The sequence below is a fragment of the Eptatretus burgeri genome, chromosome 8 (genome assembly GCF_056783735.1).
Source record: "Eptatretus burgeri isolate ZD-2024b chromosome 8, Ebu_testis_v1, whole genome shotgun sequence".
Classification (NCBI taxonomy): domain Eukaryota; kingdom Metazoa; phylum Chordata; class Myxini; order Myxiniformes; family Myxinidae; genus Eptatretus; species Eptatretus burgeri.
In genome coordinates, this window is record NC_140968.1 from 57,706,740 (window position 1) to 57,726,082 (window position 19,343).

The 19,343-nt window shown below is 41.2% G+C and overlaps 1 protein-coding gene across 7 annotated transcripts in view; it reads right to left on the minus strand.

Annotated features, from left to right (window-relative positions):
- The window catches only part of LOC147021813 (zinc finger protein 385D-like), a 406,813-nt gene that overhangs the window by 291,512 nt on the left and 95,958 nt on the right, over nt 1-19,343 (minus strand). For 6 of the 7 annotated variants that reach the window (XM_085892201.1, XM_085892198.1, XM_085892196.1 and 3 more), the window contains exon 2: nt 17,380-17,724. In XM_085892201.1, the coding sequence (XP_085748327.1) occupies nt 17,380-17,724 (345 nt within the window). The remainder of the gene's footprint in view (nt 1-17,379; nt 17,725-19,343) is intronic. The other variant, XM_085892200.1, reaches the window with a different exon arrangement.

Below are 19,343 nucleotides of genomic sequence, written 5' to 3' on the forward strand. Positions count from 1 at the left end.
CATGGCCAGCCCAATCTCCAGACCTGAACCCCATTGAAAACCTATGGAATGTGATCAAGAGGAAGATGGATGGATGGTCACAAGCCATCAAACAAAGCTGAGCTGCTTGAATTTTTGCGCGAGGAGTGGCATAAAGTCACCCAACAGCAATGTGAAAGACTGGTGGAGAGCATGCCAAGACGCATGAAAGCTGTGATTGAAAATCAGTGTTATTCTACAAAATATTGATTTCTGAACTCTTCGTAAGTTAAAACATTAGTAGTGTGTTGTTTAAAAATAAACATTAACTTGTTTTGTTTGTATTATTTGAGGTCTGAAAACACTGAATCTTTGTTGTTATTTTGACCAGTTGTCATTTTCTGCAAATAAATGCTCTAAATGACAATATTTTTATTCGGAATTTGGGAGAAATGTCAGTAGTTTATAGAATAAAACAAAAATGTTCATTTTACTCAAACACATACCTATAAATAGTAAAACCAGGAAAACGGATAATTTTGCAGTGGTCTCTTAATTTTTTCCATAGCTGTATATTCAGTCCGAGAGCAGTGAAGAGGTTCATGCTGAGTATCGGTGTTCCAGAAGGAACAATGAAGAAATCAGCAGGCACAGAAACATTGTTGCTACTGGACAAACTGTCACTCCTGCACTTGAAGACAACCAACTACAGAGATCGTTTTTTTTTTTTTTAGGGAAGTCACCAAGTGTAATTTTGGTTTTGTAAGAAATGCTTTCTTGAAATTCTCCAGGTAGGTAGTCTTTGGGAGTATTGAAACGACTGAACCTGTGTCCCCCCAGCAATTTAGCTGAGCATACCTGTCCATCAGGTGTGCAAAGACGAACATCACAAAATAGGTTCACTCTAATTTGTTCAGAGGCTTGTGTGTTTATGCTTGAAACAGTCACATCTGGCACAGTCACTTCCCACACTTGGTATTTGTGGTCTTTACTGCGATATACTTTCGCAAAATGTCCACTTTTGCCACACTGCTTGCAATTTACATCTTTTGCAGGACATCTGGGGGTAATTGGCAAAGTGCATTGCAGATCCACAACAATAACAAGTACTCTCTTGGTGTACCTGTCAAGCTTGTGAAAATTTTAGGTTTGCAGGTTCATTTGATGTGTCCCTGTGAATGGGGTCGTATCTGTATTGCCCCACTCTGGTACATGCTGGTATTGTGTTTACATCCTGAAAGGACGTCGACGTGCCGCATGTAATCGCTTTTGCTTCCGCCATGGCCGATTTGATTTGGCCACCATTACGAGGGCTTTCTGCAGTGTAAGCTCCGGTTCCAAAATCAACCGTTTACGTATACGAGCTGAAAGAGTTTTTTTTCCATGAGCTGATCTTGTATCATTTCATCAGAGGGGGTCACTGAACTCGCAATTACATGTTCCCATCAACTGTGAGAGTATAGAATAAACACCGCCCTGCAGTTCCTAGGCAGTGTATAAGCAATGCGCGCTTCCTCGCATCAGAAAGTGCGTTGTAATTTCCCACCAGCAAGAAGTTCTCAAACATGTGCATCCAAGAAGTAAAAGGTATCCAAGGCTCACTCGGACTTGGTAAGAATGCATCAGGTGGTGTAAGAGCAAGGTGAGCCATCCTCGTTGCCAATATGTGGGATTGCAAAGTCAGCCCACACGAAGGATCTTTAGCTCAACCGTTTTTAATGGCGTCGACAGCTCCACTCACTCGACAGCCCGCTGACGTCACTTCCGGTTCTGCCTCATCAGTTCCAGTCCATCATGCATTCATTAATGTTCATGTAATTCCCAATACCACAAGGTAATCAACAAATCTGATGCTAGGCCGAGGCTTCAGACTTTGACATGCTCACAAGGCTGGACCATTGAAATGAAACGTCGCCAGAAGATGAAGAAAATATCATCACATTTGTACGTGTCGTGTTTTAAAATTTTGGTCAGGTTCCTTGTGTCCATAATTTGACGTTCGTTGGAATTTTTTGGAGAGTAGCTAACTCCAACACATTTGGAAAGCTTAAACAATACCAAAACAGAAAATCCATGTTTCACATTTTTCCAATGCATATAATGTGGTCAAATAGGTCGTTTTGGGGTAAAAATCCGTTTTTTTAATTTCAGCTCTGAAAATTCAAAATTAATTGCAAGCAAGCAACTGATGATGCATAATTGTTAACTAGAGGACAGTTCTTAATATAGAATACATATATCTGTATTTTGAGCAATGGTTGCCATGGAAACGACTATCATTTTGTCAAATTACCGTTTATTTAATGTATTGCTTTCAAATCTTGAAACAAGTAATGCATGAATATGGTGATCAGTGAAATGTACTTAATGTCAAAGATGAGTTTGTAGCCAATTGGCATCACTGTCTCTAATGTCACTCATCATTGCCATCGTCTTCATCACTATCGTGGTCATGCCGTTCAATGTTTGAGTCCTCGTCATTCTCACATGAAGTGCTGCACATGCAAAGATCAGTGCGTATTAAGTTCTTGGCCCTGCAAGAACATCTCTGTGATGAACATTCTGTCTTGCACTGGCACCTTATCATCTCGATAATTGCCTTTGGTGAAGGGAGAATGTCTGTTGTTGTTGATTTGAGTTGACCACTCGTGTCCTTGTGGAAGCCATTCTTTAATGGATCAAGAAATGTTTGCTGAGAAATTGCTGCTTGACCCCAAACGTGTGCCTGGATATGTACCCGCATGATATGCTGCCTCAGAGCACCGCCAGTTTGTGGTAACTTGTCATTCTCAGCCGTTCTTACAGAAGAGATGCCACCGAAGTTCACGGATGCTGGAAATTGACAACACTTGGAAAATAACCTGAACAGACAAATCTTGCGAAAATAGGTCCTCTGACAGTTCAGCATCCTTACGGAGCATAGCAAAGGCATCTACCATGTCGTCATCGGCCTTCAAGTAGCACTGGAACCACTTTGCCTTACCATGTCGAGCGAACCGCCCAGTATTATCGGCACCTGTGAATGCGTGGAAAGCTGGCAATGCCTGGGCTCTCTCCTCACCTAGGGCCTTCCAGATTGGCTCGATTTTCACAATGCTAGATGCCATTGAGATAGATGTGTGTCTTGGCAGGAGATGATAGTTTGCTATGGCAAGAACCAGAACATCCGTATCAGGTGAGAATATCGTCAGCTCAATATCTCCTGTGTGTTGCTGTGATGCAGCTATTGCTTGCTGGATCATCAACGTATCGGCCTCCTCATGGTTATTCGCCTCAAATTGGAGACCCCTGTTGCTCGACGTCCGCCCAGATGCCAAAATGACTACCATCTTTGTTGAATCGCGGTTGTATTCTAGAGTTTTCTCTGCCAAGTACTCCGTCAGATCAGCCTTAGTTTGATCATGGGACAGAAATCGACTCGTCGTGATGTGTTTGATACTGGTATCATCCTTGACGTGATATTGGACTGGTGCCTTTCCTTGATGTCGTTTGTCTTTGGTTGTGCTCTTGAGGGAATCTTGCTTGTATGTATCAAAAACAAGAATTACATGGTCGAAGCCTCTGGTCAGACTCATCAACCTATCATTGAAACATTCACTGAGGTCCTTCACTGTCACGACCATTGCTGGTTTCTTGGTCATTTTCTGGACAACTACCATTCCATCCACGACTGCAACCTTCGTGCTAGTACTGCCATCAATTACAGCATCAGCGGGTGCTGGTTCCATGTGTGTGGCATCAAGCTCATCTTCTGGTAAAGACGGTTCCTTGTTGGCAAACTTCTCCAAGTTGTGGATTAGCTTCGACTTGTCGGTGCATGACAGTAAGCTTCCGTTCGGTGCAAACAGGGCCCTCGGTGTCACAGTGAATTCAAAGTTGCCAATTGCATCCTTCTGGTCGACGTCCCTGCTGGATCTGGAGAATACCATCAGTCTACCATACAAATCCTTGGTTTCTTTTAGATATACTGTCTTGTCCCTGATCTTGATTGCTGGTGTTGCATTGCCAGACATGTACATTCTGTTCTTCTTCTTCACTGGCGCCCATAGGCTGACATCACCATTGATCCGTTTAGCAACAAAATCTTCATAGAGATTCTGTCCCGTTTCATCAATTTTCAGTATTTGTGGTACAAATTCTTCTGGCACATAAGCGTGGGTGACCACGTTGAAGAGCTGGTTACCCTCAACTTCAAATGGATTTTCATGACTAAGTATGGCAGCCTTGATTCGGTCAATTGCATTGTGTTCATGCTTGACGACACTTGGAGACAGGCCATGGTGCTCAGTGATCTCACTTTCCTTCAGACCAAACTGTCCCTTAAACTCACAAGACAGGCATGACAGTTCAGGTGCAGTCAAGAAGAATCGCTATTTGGCATTTGCATTATTTGATATGCCAATCAGACCAGAGTGAACCTTCAGCAACCTGTTCAGATGTTCAACAGCGTGGTCTGCTCCAATCGATACAAATGGGATAGTATTCTTGGTGACGGAAATATTGCCTGCTTCGAGCTCCCTCCAGGTCTCTGGATGGCTGGTCTTAAGCGCATACATGTCAGATATGTACCTTGGCCAGAGCCGCTTGTACTTGATTCTGTCCATGGCAAAAAATATCTTGCTGAGTTCTTCACCGGCTTGAAAATGAAGGTTAAAGTCGGCATTCCAAGATGCTGCAACAAAATGCAGAATTGCCTCTACTCTGGAGATAGTTCACCATGGCCTTGAACATGGCATTCTTTGAGCGGGTGGCCTCCCATTCCTGAAGTCTCTCAAACAAGTTCTCATTGATGATGACTTGGAGCAGACAGTTGCTGGCTTGCTGCACTGATTCAGCTTTCAGTGCTTTGTCATGTTCTCCACAAGCAGTTTGAACTGTATCCGTTGCAACAACGCAGACTTCCTTGAGATGCGGATTGTCCTTGAAGAATTCTTCTATTGCCATTTCAGAGAGTGCCACATACCAGTATATGTGAGCTTGAAGTGAGCGTTTGTAATGGGTGCATTTCAGAATCTGTCTTGGGGTTGCAGAACCATACACATCGGCTTCCATCCAAGCATCGTCTATGCCAGAATTCTCTATGGATGCACCCAGACCTCTCAGTGCAGCCATGACGACATGTAGCTCTCCCAATCTGGGAACGATTATGCCTTTTAAGTCAGGCTAAGCATCCAGTAGCTGAATTACCTTCTCATAGAGGGCCAAGTCACAGGAAATGACAGTCGGGTTATCTTTCCCAACAGCAAGTTCTTTCAATCTGCAACATTGTTTTAACACAGTCATTAGCGTTGACCACTCATGTGCTACCTCAGGCATCAGAGGCCGAGCTCCGATCTGCGTCACCGACAATGGGCGTGTTGGAAGAAGAGAGTTGTAGCCAGCCCAACAAGTAAAGGGAGTTTTGTAAGATTCCTTTCTGTGTTTGTTCTGGAGAGAGCCAACGCTAAGACCCATCCCAGGTGTGTCAGGTGGTAGTGCTTGGAATTCAAAATATTCCAAAAAAAATTCAAAAAATAGTGAAATTCAAAAAAAGCATTTTTCACCCCAAAACGACCTTTCCAAAAGTTGAAAAAATGTGAAACATCATTTTTTTTTAATTTAAATAGATTTTAAACTTCTCAAAAATCTATAGGTTTGCTACTCTCCAAAAAATTCCAACGAAATTACACAAGGAACCTGACTATATTGCTTTTACATACTACGAAACATCATATCTTTCAGTCTTCTTGAATATTTCGAAGAAAATAATTCCAACCCATCATTTTTGATGGGCATTTACATTATATCCTTCCTATAATTCATCGACCAGTGTTTGTGTGTTTGTAGCACTACTCCTTCTACAGTTCTGGGCAGAGTACATCGATACTTGCTACATAGGATTAGTATGACCCCAATAATGTACATGGCTGTTTTTATCTTTGCCAGTGGTCTTGTGGGAGGGGGTGGGACACAAATTCTCTATGTAAATGTGTATCGTGGAGCACCACCTCCAGGTGAAGCAGGGTATTACAAGTCTCTACCATTCGTGCAGTATTCCAGTCCACACGTTTTACAGTGTCGTGAGGTGTTTTGAAGTACAAGCCGTAGGTATGTTTTTGTTTCATGCACGTAACCCGGTTTATTCATTTTTTGCCTACACAGAGCTGTCAGTTGCCTATGCACCACCCAAATAAAGGTATGCGTCACAAGAACGTGTTACATGCTTGGAACAAGATCACCCGTAGGGCGGGTACTCTGCTAGTATACTGTATATAAAGCTCAGTTCATGTCTGCATGTCAAAGGATGTCTATTAATTACGTACTCTTTGAACGTCAGTCGCACGCTGACAACACATACGTCTGTTACTTACTATTGGAATGTTCCTTTTAATCCTATCGACCCTTTTGACTGAAGAGACCCCTAAAACACAAGAAGACCTTTTAATACCCCAAAGATCCTGAAGACCATTAATACCCCTTGGACTCTTAAGACCTGGAAGACCTTTTAAGACCCTTAAGACACTGAAGACCCCAAAGACCATTCAGGCCCCTAACCTTCTCAATACCTCAAAGAGCCTTAAGACCTTTTTGACCCCAAAGACTCCTAAGACCCTTGAGAACCAAAAGACCTCCAAATACTATTGAGACGCCTCAGTCCCCTAAAGACCTTAAAGACCCCTTAATACCAAGACCATTTAAGACCCCCCCCTCAAAGCCCATCAAGACAATTAAGACCCAAATATCCAAATAATCCTTGAGACACCTTTTACCTTTCATACCCTTTCGACACTTTAGACTCCTTTTGATCCCTTCACCCTTTAGAACTTATATTCCTGTTAGATGCTGTCAAAGGACATTCCTGTCAAACTCCCTAAATATTCTACACTCGATTGAAAACGAATTCCCTTATAACAGCCCGGTGGAACAGGCTTAACTGCTTGTCGTTTTATAAAAAGGACCTATTATATAGGTTCTGCAAATATATATACATATATATATATATATATATATATATATATATATATATATATATATATATATATATATATATATATATATACTGAAACGCAAAAGAAACTTACCACCTTTTAAACCTTTAGATATCAACAATAACACTGCATGTAGTAAATGTGTGAACTTATTTGTGGACAATAGTGTCCTCATTGTCAGACAAAAAGGTCACATATGGTCACTTGAACCTTCAGTTGTCACTTCATAGCACAGCTGTTGAACAGCCGTTTTGACTGTCAGTAATTATCCAAGGGGTACGGGATGATTTTAATGAGCTGCACGTGATGTCTTGATATTGGCTTTAAAAAGGCCAGTGCAAAATGGGCATTTCAATCAACATGCAACGATTGTCAAGGGATCAACGGCAGTGTGCCTTGGGCATACTGCAAGGTGGACTGAGCTCCCGTGAGGTGGCACGTCACCTTGGCAGTTCACACCAGACGATATCGGCCCTGGTGGACAGAGACACCCTCCACAACTCTGCAGATGACAGACCTCGATCAGGGAGGCCAAGAGACGGGCAGAGCTGCTTCAGACATTGAGGATTGAGTGGGACAGAATCCAGCAGCAATCCATCCAAAGACTGGTAGGCAGTATGCGCCGACGATGCACTGCCTGTATCGAAAACAATGGTGGCCACACATGCCATTGAAAGGGGACTGACGATGCACCCTGTGCTGTTCTGTACTGGAGAACAAACTTATGAGATGGTGTATCTTGGTCAAAAACTTGACATGTCATCAATAAAATGCCAATGTTTCAATTAGCAATTGTTGGTTTGTTTTATTTTGAACTGTTATAATTTTATTACATTTCAAACAAGTGGTAAGTTTATTTTGCGTTTCAGTATGTATGTATGTATATATATATATATATATATATATATATATATATATATATATATATATATATATATATATATATATATATATATATATATATATATATATATATATATATATATATATATATATATATATATATATATATTTATATATCTTTACCCTCAAGCTATCACACCTGGTTCTTACACTGTCCACACCACTGAAAAACTCCACTGCACCAATCTTGTCCACAACCTTCATAATGTTAAATATCTCAAACCTTGTAATTGACTCATTACCCTCAACAGAGGAGAGGGTAATGCATTTGGGTCCATTTGTGTGTCTCTGTCTGTTTGTTTATCCGCACAGAACTTTAATGTTGAGATAAAATTTTCACCACAGGAGCGACTGCTCATGTAGAACGTTTTAATGATAATGATGACATCATAGGTCACGTGGTGTGGCAACGATGTTGGAAAAATGGAAAAACTTTGGACCTCTATCTCTGAAACTGCACAAAGGAAAAAATTGAAACTTGGCACATGGCAAGTACTCCTCATGGGGAACAAGTGTGATTTTTTATGATGTCATAGGTGCCTTTATTGTGACATCATAGTTGCATAGATAGAACGCTGCATCCGATCAGTATGAAAATTTTTGCGGGTCATCTTGGGATAAATTGGTCCACAGAAAAAAAATTTGATGTCATCAGTTACATGGTTCGGGAGGCACATAAAAAAAAAATACCTTCAAAAATCTTCTCTGAAATAGCAGAACAGATTGTAGTGAAACTTTCCAAGCACGATTGCCTATCCATGAGGAACAAAATTTTCACACATATGACATTAGAGATCACATGGTTTGGCAGCCATATTGGATTTACCCGAAAACCGATAAAAAAAATCTTCTTCTCCAGAATTTTTTTTTTTTTTTGATCTGGGTTCTTTTCGATTTTTTTTTTTTTTAATAAGGCTCACTTGGCTGTGCTTGGATGGGTTTGATGGTAGAGGAGTAGCAGCTGAAACACAAATCCTATCCAGGTTCCTCCTGATGATCTCAATCTATTATTTTTGCTTGGTTGGGTTCCTTTTCCTTGCTCCAATGCAGGACTATCCCTATTTCGTCTTTCGTTTGATTTTAATTGAACTAACTTAAATCCCATTCTAAATTAAATTGAATAATAGTAAACATCATGGGTCAGGGTCAATTGTCCAATCAAAGTGGGGTTGCATCAAAGTGGGACATCTTGGTACCCGGTCATCAGTACCAGCAGTTATAAAGTGGCAGTTCTAATTATGTCTCTTTTTAATTACGTAGCACACCAGTACACAAGCGCCACACAAAATACACCACACAAAAATACACAAACACCACACAAAACAAGTCCTGGCGAGGGTCTGCAATCTCTGATTGATTTACAATATTATAGAAGAAAAAGAGCAATTGCAATTCAGCCTCTGGCTGCAATGATTAAATAATAAACCAATAAGTCAATTGAAAAAAAACTTGAATTGACTTACACTCCATAGACCCTCACAGCTCTTAAGACCCCATTTCACCCTCAAAACTCTTCGACCCCTTTTGACCCTAAGTATGATTGGAACATACCTTTAGACCTTTAAAAACGCTCAAGAACTTTATAGACCCTTTGGACCCCATTTAAACTGTTAGCGGCCCTTAAGACCTTTACACCCTTTAGATAGCTTTAAACGCACAACACAAATGTCAAAACAAGCCGGTAGGCGACGAGGGATTCGCTAGGATCGAAGCGCTGGATACTATGCTTTTCATTCTGACCGATCCACTGCCGAAGATTCATTGCCAAGACGTATTGGTTCACATACAATTGTTCTTCTGCCTGGCAAGATTTTTCCTATTGCGTATTTTGCCAACTGGCACTCCTCATAAAAAAATGACGTTAAATACACACCCTATTTTTGAAGGACTACAATTTGAAAAATAATCGGTTTGCTGGTTTGTGCTGTGGAGCCTCGCATTGCAGACAGACACACACACACACACACACACACACACACACACACACACACACACACACACACACACACACACGGAAAACCCGAAAAACTTCTCTCAATGCTATTGTTTGACCACACCTCCTGAGCCACACAATATTTTTCATAAGCCACGCCCACTTTCCTATGCCACTCCCACTTTCATCAACAACGTCCACTTTCCCTAAGCTCCTCCCACTTTCCTAAGCCCCTCATAAAAAATGACAGTGAATAGACACCCGATTTTTGAAGGACTACCATTTGAAAAATAAAATCTCAATCAAAAATGGGCTCAAGTAAAATTTTCTAAACATCTCGAAGGGTTTAATTCCGAAGTCTCGTTTCTCTACATTCAAAACTGAAGGACAAGTATTGAAAATACTGTACGCGGTTTTCGGCTGCTGCACAGCAATGGGTGGTTGCTAGGCAACGAAATTCAAACGCGCACATTCCCAGTATATATTCCACATGTTGGCAAACTTTCATCGAAATCGGTTTGCTGGTTCGTGCTGTGGAGCCTCGCGTTGCAGACACACATACACACAGACAGACAGACAGATGGGAAATCTGACAATAAGGCATATCTCGCATATATAGTGAATCCAATAATCTTCTTGCAATGTATAGAGTATACTTTTTTCAGCAAGTAATGCACAAATTATACTCACCCAGAGGTTGGATACTCTGCTTGTATTCTTGAAATGTAAATTTCCTGATTTTATTATTACTTCTGCTTTTCATCCTCATTCTTCAAGATCTACAAACATGCAAAACCCCACCCGTCTCCCCAAAATGCACTGTGTTTGGGCCAGACATAAACTTGGTAGGGGGATCCTCCTTCTGACTCCGCATTTCTTTATCTCTCTTTTCCTCTTCATCATACTCTGTAGCAGCTGCTAACAAAATAAATTTGTTCAGGGAAGTTGTCACAAGAGGATTGAGGAAAGGTGAAAACAACAGCCTGGACAGCAAGTGTTTGGTCGGCTTCCATTCTGCTGTAGTTCTTCCCCAAGCCTTGATTATGTAAAATGTAGATCAAGAAAAATCAAAAGAAGTAGTGCTTTTTATTATTATTATTATCCTGCGCACATGAAGCGAAAAGCAGGGTTAAACAATGTTTTATATCTTCCCATCCATCTAAAAAACATCAGGGACAACTTAATTTCAATTGAGTGGTATATTTTGAGCACAAATCGGAACATGAATCAGAAATCAAAGCTGTAGCTTAGCAGTACTTTGGATATTAATTTGTCCTGATCGTGCAGGCACAGAGAGGAGTGAGATAATTTAGTTACTCCGTCTACACGTCATTGGAAAAAAGGAAGGATTTGACGTCTGGCAATTCAAACAAAATTGAAAATCATTCCAAACAGGAAACTTCTTGTTTTTAAGGATGGCATAAAGGACACAAACAACAGGCACAGATAACTAATGTAGCGTGTTTAAAACTGCATCTACAGTGGTGAAATTTTGGATATTTTTTTCTACAACCTTCAAAATCTTTATTTAATTTCAAGTGAATTATAAACTTTAACACTGTAGAATACAAATTGCCTTTTTGACACTTTAAAAAACCCTTCCGTTTTGCAATACTTAGACACGTTCAATAAGGTGATGTATAAGACTGCATAAATGGTGCTAAACTTCTGGAATTTTTTATTTGACCTTTAAAATCATTATTTTATTTAAATTGAATTATATACTTAAACATTGTATGGGGTAAGGTGTTCTTTGAACTTTCTAGTTTGTATAAAGCGTCAAGGCTCATGGGAGAGTGAGAACAATGAATGGACCAGGACGCAACAGAACAAAAGGAACAGGAGAGAGAGAGAGAGAGAGAGAGAGAGAGAGAGAGAGAGAGAGAGAGAGAGAGAGAGAGAGAGAGAGAGAGAGAGAGAGAGAGAGAGAGAGAGAGAGAGAGAGAGAGAGAGAGAGAGAGAGAGAGAGAGAGAGAGAGAGAGAGAGAGAGAGAGAGAGAGAGAGAGAGAGAGAGAGAGAGATAGATGGGCGGAGCATCAAAAGCAGGGTTGAAGGACAAAAATAAGGATCAAGGCCTTGTAGGTGCATAGGAGCTCAGAGGTGCCAAGGAAGGACTTTGTCCGATGCAAGATGCCCAGTCGGTGACTGGTGTTGGAGACTAACCTTGAAACGTGGTTTATTCAAGAAAGATCATGGTTGATAGTGAGACCAAGAAGTATGTGTGAATGAATTTCTTTGGAAGATTGTTAAGAAAGTAGATGAGAGGGTTTTTCCGATGGTCTTTTTGGAGAGAGAGTGAGGTTTGTCAGTATTGAAAGACATTCCAAGTGTTTGACCACCTTGTGATTTTGTCAAGATCTGAAGAGAGGGAAGAGGCTGCTGGCTGCCTGTGTGCAGGATGAGAAATGATATGGCAGTTGGTGGAGTCATCAGCAAAGAGCTAGGCAGGATTTTCAAGGGAATCAGGAAGATCATTGATAAAGATGAAGAACAAGACTGGTCCCAAAACACAGCCCTTAACACACTCCAGCCTTGACAGGGAGAGGAGATGAGAGAATCCCATTAAGAGCTGTATTCTGAATATGAGAGTGGAGGAAGTCAGTGATCCATGAGAGGAGATGGCCTTGGATGCCATAAGTAGAGAGTTTGGAGATCAAGGTGAGGTGCCAGAGTTTATCTAATGTTCGAGATGTGTCCAGGGAAACCGCCCTGATCTCATGTCTGAGATTGAGGGCATCCATCCATTGTTGGGAGGGTATGAACAGCATGTCAAAGGTCGAATGACCGGCTCTGAAACCGAACTAATAATCTGAGATGAGGCCATTGGAGAAAAGGAAGGACTTCATGTCAACAGAAATGATGGATTCAATGACCTTGTTTATAATTGGAAGCAAGCTTATAGGCCTGTAGTTCAGAGGATCCATTTTTGCACCATGTTTGTGTATAGCAGTGATGTTGGCTAACTTCCAGGCAGACGGAAACTGACCCACAGAGAATGATCGAGTGACCAGAGCAGAAAAAGGATGTGCAAGAGCAAAAGAGCAGGATTTTAGGATATGCACTGATGCCGCCTGGTCTGAGATGAATTACAATCATACAACTGCGAACAAGTTGTTTCAAATGTGTAAATTATTCGTTTAGTCGTGTCTTTTTAACGTAAGTTAATTGACGAAGTTGGGGGAAAAAAGTTTCCACGAATGAAGAAGTATTGTGAAACAAGAATATTTTGGGATAATCATTCCTTCAACTCCTTATCCAAGTTACAAGTCCAAATTTAGAAACTTCGAGAATTAATTCCCTTTGCTTGTGAACAGAAAAAGAAGAAGAAAAAAGTTTAAAATCATGTTTACGATTACTGTAAAATGATGTTTAAATCATGTAAAATGTTTCGTTATCTTGATAAAATAAATGAATTTTATAATAATCAAAAAGCCAGAAAAGTTCATGCAAGTATTATTTATCAAACGTATGCTATTTCGGGCAAATGTTTTATATTTCGTGAAAAGATTTAATTGGAAAAATCACAATGGTTCCCATCCTGTGGTTTGCCAACTCCTTGGAGTCTGCAGGGGAGAAAAAGTTGCACTTTCCGCCCCGCACCGCAAAATGATGTCACACACTGCGACTCACGACTCACCACACATCAGAAGCAAACATTTGTGAAAGGCCGTGATTAATCGTGCTCGTGCACTACTTTTGTCATGATGCGATCATGTGAATACGATATTGTACATGGTGGTCCACAAAATTTTGGGGATGCAGAAAGGGTCAGTGTAAATACCAATGAGGTTTGGAACAACTGCTCTTGATGACAACAGCCATGTTTTTCAAATTCTACATTGGAATTACTGCGACACTGCACACGTTTTAACCTTGGAGAGAAACTGCTGAAATCTCTCTATTTGGATTGTTCCTGACAACTTTGATTTTTGTTCCTGTCTCTTTCACATCTTTCTTCAGTCTTTCACACTTTGTTATATTCTGCTTTTTCCCTTTTTTGCATACATTTTCGAGGCTCGTGGAAGACCAAGTACACTGAACAGATCACCACTTAACAGACAAAAACAGGACGCAAAATACGCATGCATGGAGAAGGAAACTCCAAGGAGGAAAAACTCGAAAATTCAGAGGGATTTGGGTGGGGTGAACAAGGGTAGAAAAGATCGTGGTTTTCGATTGGAGACGATCTGAGATGGTGGTGAACAGCTGGATTGAAGACCTGGATGGAAGAATGAGATTGAAGACGATGGGAGAAGTTGATTCCACAGGAGGGAAAAGAGAGGAACAAAGGAATGGAGGAGAACAGTGATTCTGGATTTAGGTCGTTTTACCAGAAGAGGGTTGATGGTGGACCATGTGAGACCTGCAGAAATCTCGGGGGGGGGGGGGCGGGGGGGAGCACAGAAAGAGCAGAGGGTGCTAGACCAGAAAGGAGGTGGTAGAAGACAGAGAGACCACCAACCTGTTTGTGATGGTGAAATGATAAGCCCATACACTCAGCTTTAGTGCAGGAGATTCCAATTATCTTGAAAGCCTTGGTTTCCACAGCATCATGCTGAGAAAAATGAGGCAGGCCTTGTAGGTGGATAGGCATTCATGTGTGCCAAGGAAGAACTTTGGGAAGGAGGGGGGGGGTTCAAGACGGTCCTTTCAGATAGAGAAATAGTGAGTGTGTGAGATTTGTCAGGATTGAAAGATATATTCCAAGTATTTGACCAGCTTGTGATTTTTTTCAAGGATTGAAGAGAGGGAAGAGGCTGCTGGCTGCTTGTGTGCAGGATGAGGGATGTCACGGCAGAAGGTAGAGTCATCAGCAAATCGATAAAGGGGATTTTCCAGTAGGTCACAGAGATCATCGATGAAGATCAGGAATAGGACTGGGCCCAGAACACTGCCTTGGGGCACTCCAGCCTTGACAGGGAGAGGAGATGAAAGGATTCCATTGAGTGTCACACATTGGCGACGAGAGTAAAGGAAGTCAGTAAGCCATGTGTGGAGTTGGCTTTGGATGCCATAGGCAGCGAGTTTGGAGAGCAAGGCAGGATGCCAAACTATTAAACACATCAGATATGTCCAGAAATGGCCCTAAACTCATGTCTGACATTGAGGGCGCTTTCCATTGTTGGGTGAGTCGAAGCAGCATGTCCAAGGTGGAGTTACCTGGTCTGAAACCAAATTGGTGATATGAGATGAGGATTTTGAAGCAGATAGAATATGACCTTGCACAAATGACAGGGTGAAAAGCGCAGAGAGAGGATGTGCAAGAGCAGAAGAGCAGGTTTTTAGGACACGCGAGCTGATGCCATCCAGTCCAGTAGCAGAGTCAGCGTCGATTGTTGAAATAACCTTCTCCACCTTCTCAGGTGCAAAAGATAGAGTCATGGAGCAGTTGGGTATAACAGGGAAGGATGGTTACTGAGACTGAGGTTTTGGGGACACAATATTTTGAAGGAAACACAGAAGTGAGGCATTCAGCTTTCTCATTTCATGCGCATGCGTGGCATCATTCATGCGCAGAGTCGGCTGTGGTGTCATTTGAAGAGAGGGAAAGGATGGAAGGGGAGCATAGTTTTTGTTCATTTTTTTACTTTTATTTTTTGTATACAATGTCGAGGCTCATATGAGAGCTAACACACAACGTACAGCAAGGGGGCATAAGACGAGAGGTGAGAGAGGGAAGGACAAAACAGTGGGGAACAGAAACATTAGGAGATCTGTGGAAGGGAGAGGGATGGGGCAGGGAACACAGGGTATACAAGATGGACATTACAGGGACTTTCAGGATAGGAAGCAAAGCAGGGAATTTGAAGGATTTGGGTTTGGGGTAGATTAACGGGGGTAGAAAAGATCGAGGATTTGGATGGGGGAATATAACAGGTGGTGGTGAACAACTGTTTTGAATGCCTGGAGGGAAGAATGGGATTGAACAGAGTGTGGGAGTTTATTCCAAAGGCAGGGAAAAAGACGAATGAAAGAGTGAAAGTGGGCAGTGATTCGTGATTTTGGAAGTTTTACCAGAAGGGGGTTGTTGGCGGACCTTGAGCACCCTGCCGAAATATGGTGGGGACGTATCGCAGACAGAGCAAGGGGGGGTGATACTTGAGAAAAAAACGGTAGAAGACAGAAAGACCACCAACCTGCCTGCAGTGAGAGAGTGAGAGGTCCAAAGACAGCCTCATCACAGGAGATAACAATGATAAATTGCCCTCTCTTTTGCCTTTTTTTACTCTTAATTTACCTTTCTTTATCTCTATGTCTCGGGAGAATTGAATTCTTACAAAAAAAACATTGGTAAGGCTCACCTGGCTGCACCTGGATGCTTGTGAAGGTGAGGAGCAGCAGCTGAAACCTGAATCCTATCCAGGTTCCTCCTGGTGACTATATTTGCTCTTTGCTTCTTCTGGTTTCTTCTGATAACTCCAATGCAGTTTTTGGTCTTTCATTTGATTAAGAGGAAATGTGTTAACACCAGTGAACCCACTTGTTCTATAGCTTAGTGAAATTATTATTTTGACTCGAGATCATAAATGATTTCCTCAATATGCATATGGGGTGGAGGGTAAGTAGGAGGGGGGGGGGCTGGGGAGATGTGGTCGAAAGGGGATTGAAAGGATAATAAAGGAGAATTTTAACATAATGACCAATCACAATATTACATAGCAGGTGTCCATTACCTAATCATCATTACCTTTTTATAGTGTCTAAGGTCCATAGTGGAGCTTAGATCTAATGCATGACAGAGACCTGTGATCACTCCAAATTAAACAAAGGACTATGACATGACCAAGGGCTATAGTTTCAGAGAAAAGAAGAGGAGAGTTTGGCTGTTAGTAAGGCAGGTGCATTTTACTCAGAGAATGGTGAATGCATGGAATGGTCTCCCTGCAACGGTAGTGATGGTAAAGTTGAGGTATCTCTTTTTTAAATCAAGTTGGATCGGTATCTGTAAATAGCGGGAGTACTAAGATGTTGGCATGATTGCTCAAGGTTTATGGCCTCCACCTGCTTTGAAGTTCCTTGTAATTCCTTGTAAAACCCCGAGTATGCATGCAGTTCAAAAGACTCATGTGAGTGTACTTTTACATGAAATACAAGGACATTCACAAAGAATGGATAAATCAACATAGTCTATCATAGTTTTGAACCAGAGAGCCAATCATCCTGAGCTTATGCACTCAGAAGAGAACACCCAACAGGTCACCAGAAGAAGTTTTTCCACCATATACTATCATATTGCAAATCAACCTTTGTTTTTCACTTTTTCTACTCATGGTTATCGCAAACTCAAATTACTACTCATATGCACTTATTACTATCATGTATTAATACTCACAGTTATCTCAAAGATGACATGAACAAATTGCGGATATAGATCGTACATCTTTATCGAAGAACATAATGCTCTTTTATGTATTATTCCTATTGACATGCAAACATGTATAAGCCTGTATGTGTTCTGATTAAGACCAGGGAACCATAATCAGAATTATAATTATGTGGTGGCATTACATTTAAATTTCATGCCCACTCGATAACGATTACTTTTAAGCAGAATTTCCACTGCAGACAAACATTCATTCCCCATAAACAAACGAAATATCTGATACATCTCTTACCTGTAGTCAGGGTGCTCTCAGCAGGCTCGATGCCCAAACTCCTTAGCCGTCTCCTATGAGCTTTCCCGTCGTAGTGGACTTGCACTTGTTCCGGCGATTTTAATTGCAGGTTGCAAACCTTGCACAGGAATGCACTCTCTTCACGTGCTGATCGACAGCACACAGAGTTTTCGGTCCTTCCTTGTCGGTCCTGCAGGCTCCGGCAAGCTGTCACACGGAAAAGGGAATGGCTGTTTTTTCCACCACACTCTCGCCAGGACTCCCCACTGGTTGTACCAGGGGCGGATCGAGGGAGTCCGTTGCTCTGGATTGCTGGGCCAAAAGGGGTGGAAAGCCCATCTGCACCTGTTGGATAAACAGACTTAGAAGGCATTCACCAAGTCCACAGGGGGAACAAAAATCCAGGTCCTCAAAGTCCCCAGGCCATGGACCAGTGATCTTGTCCCATATGGGAGTAAGCATGTTCAGGGAATGCATGTCGACACTATGTCGTTGATTTACAGCTGTCCGACATGGAAGCAAAATGTCAATCAGACATGCTTTTATTAAAAGAAACATTTCATGCATGTTCCTCGAGGTCTTCCTTAGAGCTTTGAGGTTATCTTCTCCTTGGTTTGCCATTTCCCCGGCTCAACAACAGCCTTTGGAATGTGGGATACACGTTTATGCATTTCCCTTGAGTGATGAAAATGTTTTGGAAGTATACATGCCTGTAACATAAACTACATCCTGTGAATAGTGCATTATAAATGTACAATGTATGTTAAGATTCTTCGGCCTCTTTATTATTACACACAATATTGTTAAAGGCAGAAATAGGTGGGAATCTTTTTTGAAAGATTATTTCATTGTGTTCAAAACTTCCATGCAATGTTTTATTCTCTTGGTTAAATACGGTTATGTGCAATGTAGAAACACATGAGATAGTATTGAGATAATGTTGTAAATAAAAAAACAGTATGGTGGTAATTTAGTATGCTGGTAGGAGAGCCTAGACTAAAGGAATGCCCACTTGCCTTTGAGCAGTCTTGGCTGGGTTAGCATCTCGACCCAGCTTTAAACTATCACCTTGGTGTTTCGTGTGCAGGGCAATGATGCATCAATGTGTGTGTGTCGTTCATTGGAAGGGCGTTAAGCCAGAGGACCTGAGCACTGGTCGTTTCTAGACATTAAAGATCCCTCATCTTTCCTGAACTAGGGGTGAGTTAATCACCAGAATCCTGAAAGAATTATAAATTTCTGCAACCTTGAACATCAGAACTGGCCAGCCATTTTATGAAACACTTGGGCCAAAATTGTTGGGGAAGTTAAAAGAGGTGGTGGTAGTAGTAGTAGTGGTTTGTATGATAACATCATGACATAAACAGCAAACGACTGATGTTAACGAATCTGTCATTTTTTACATTAATCTTTTGAATCAATTTTATTCTGAAAACAAAATAACCACCTTTTACTTTCCACCTATATTAGGACATTAATTGACTGATCGACCTCATATCATTCATCATTCAGCAAGTAATTAAACACACCCTTGATTGCTTTGATATTTTCAATATTTCAACAAAGAAATAAAAGCTCTGTTTTTATCATTACAATCTTGCATTTTTAAAATACTACTAATTTTTTATTTGCTTTATATGGACTCAAGACAACATCACCCAATCGATAAAATTTAAAGGATAAATGTTGGTCAAGTCATCTACGTGTTTCTGTTCCAATGATGTGAAAGTATAGTAATGATAATAATTGACCAATTTATTTCGGATGGAGGTTGTTGTAAAGAGTAAAAATGAAAAAGTTTCACATACAAGCTCCAATGAACTCTGTCTTTCTGGCTGTGATTGATGATATGAATCCAGGAATAAACGTTGGCAGACAGGAATGGAACATAACATTTCTTCCAGCATTTTTTTTTTTTTTACTCTCAAGGTGGATGAAAGGATGTCACGAAGCCAATGAAAAAC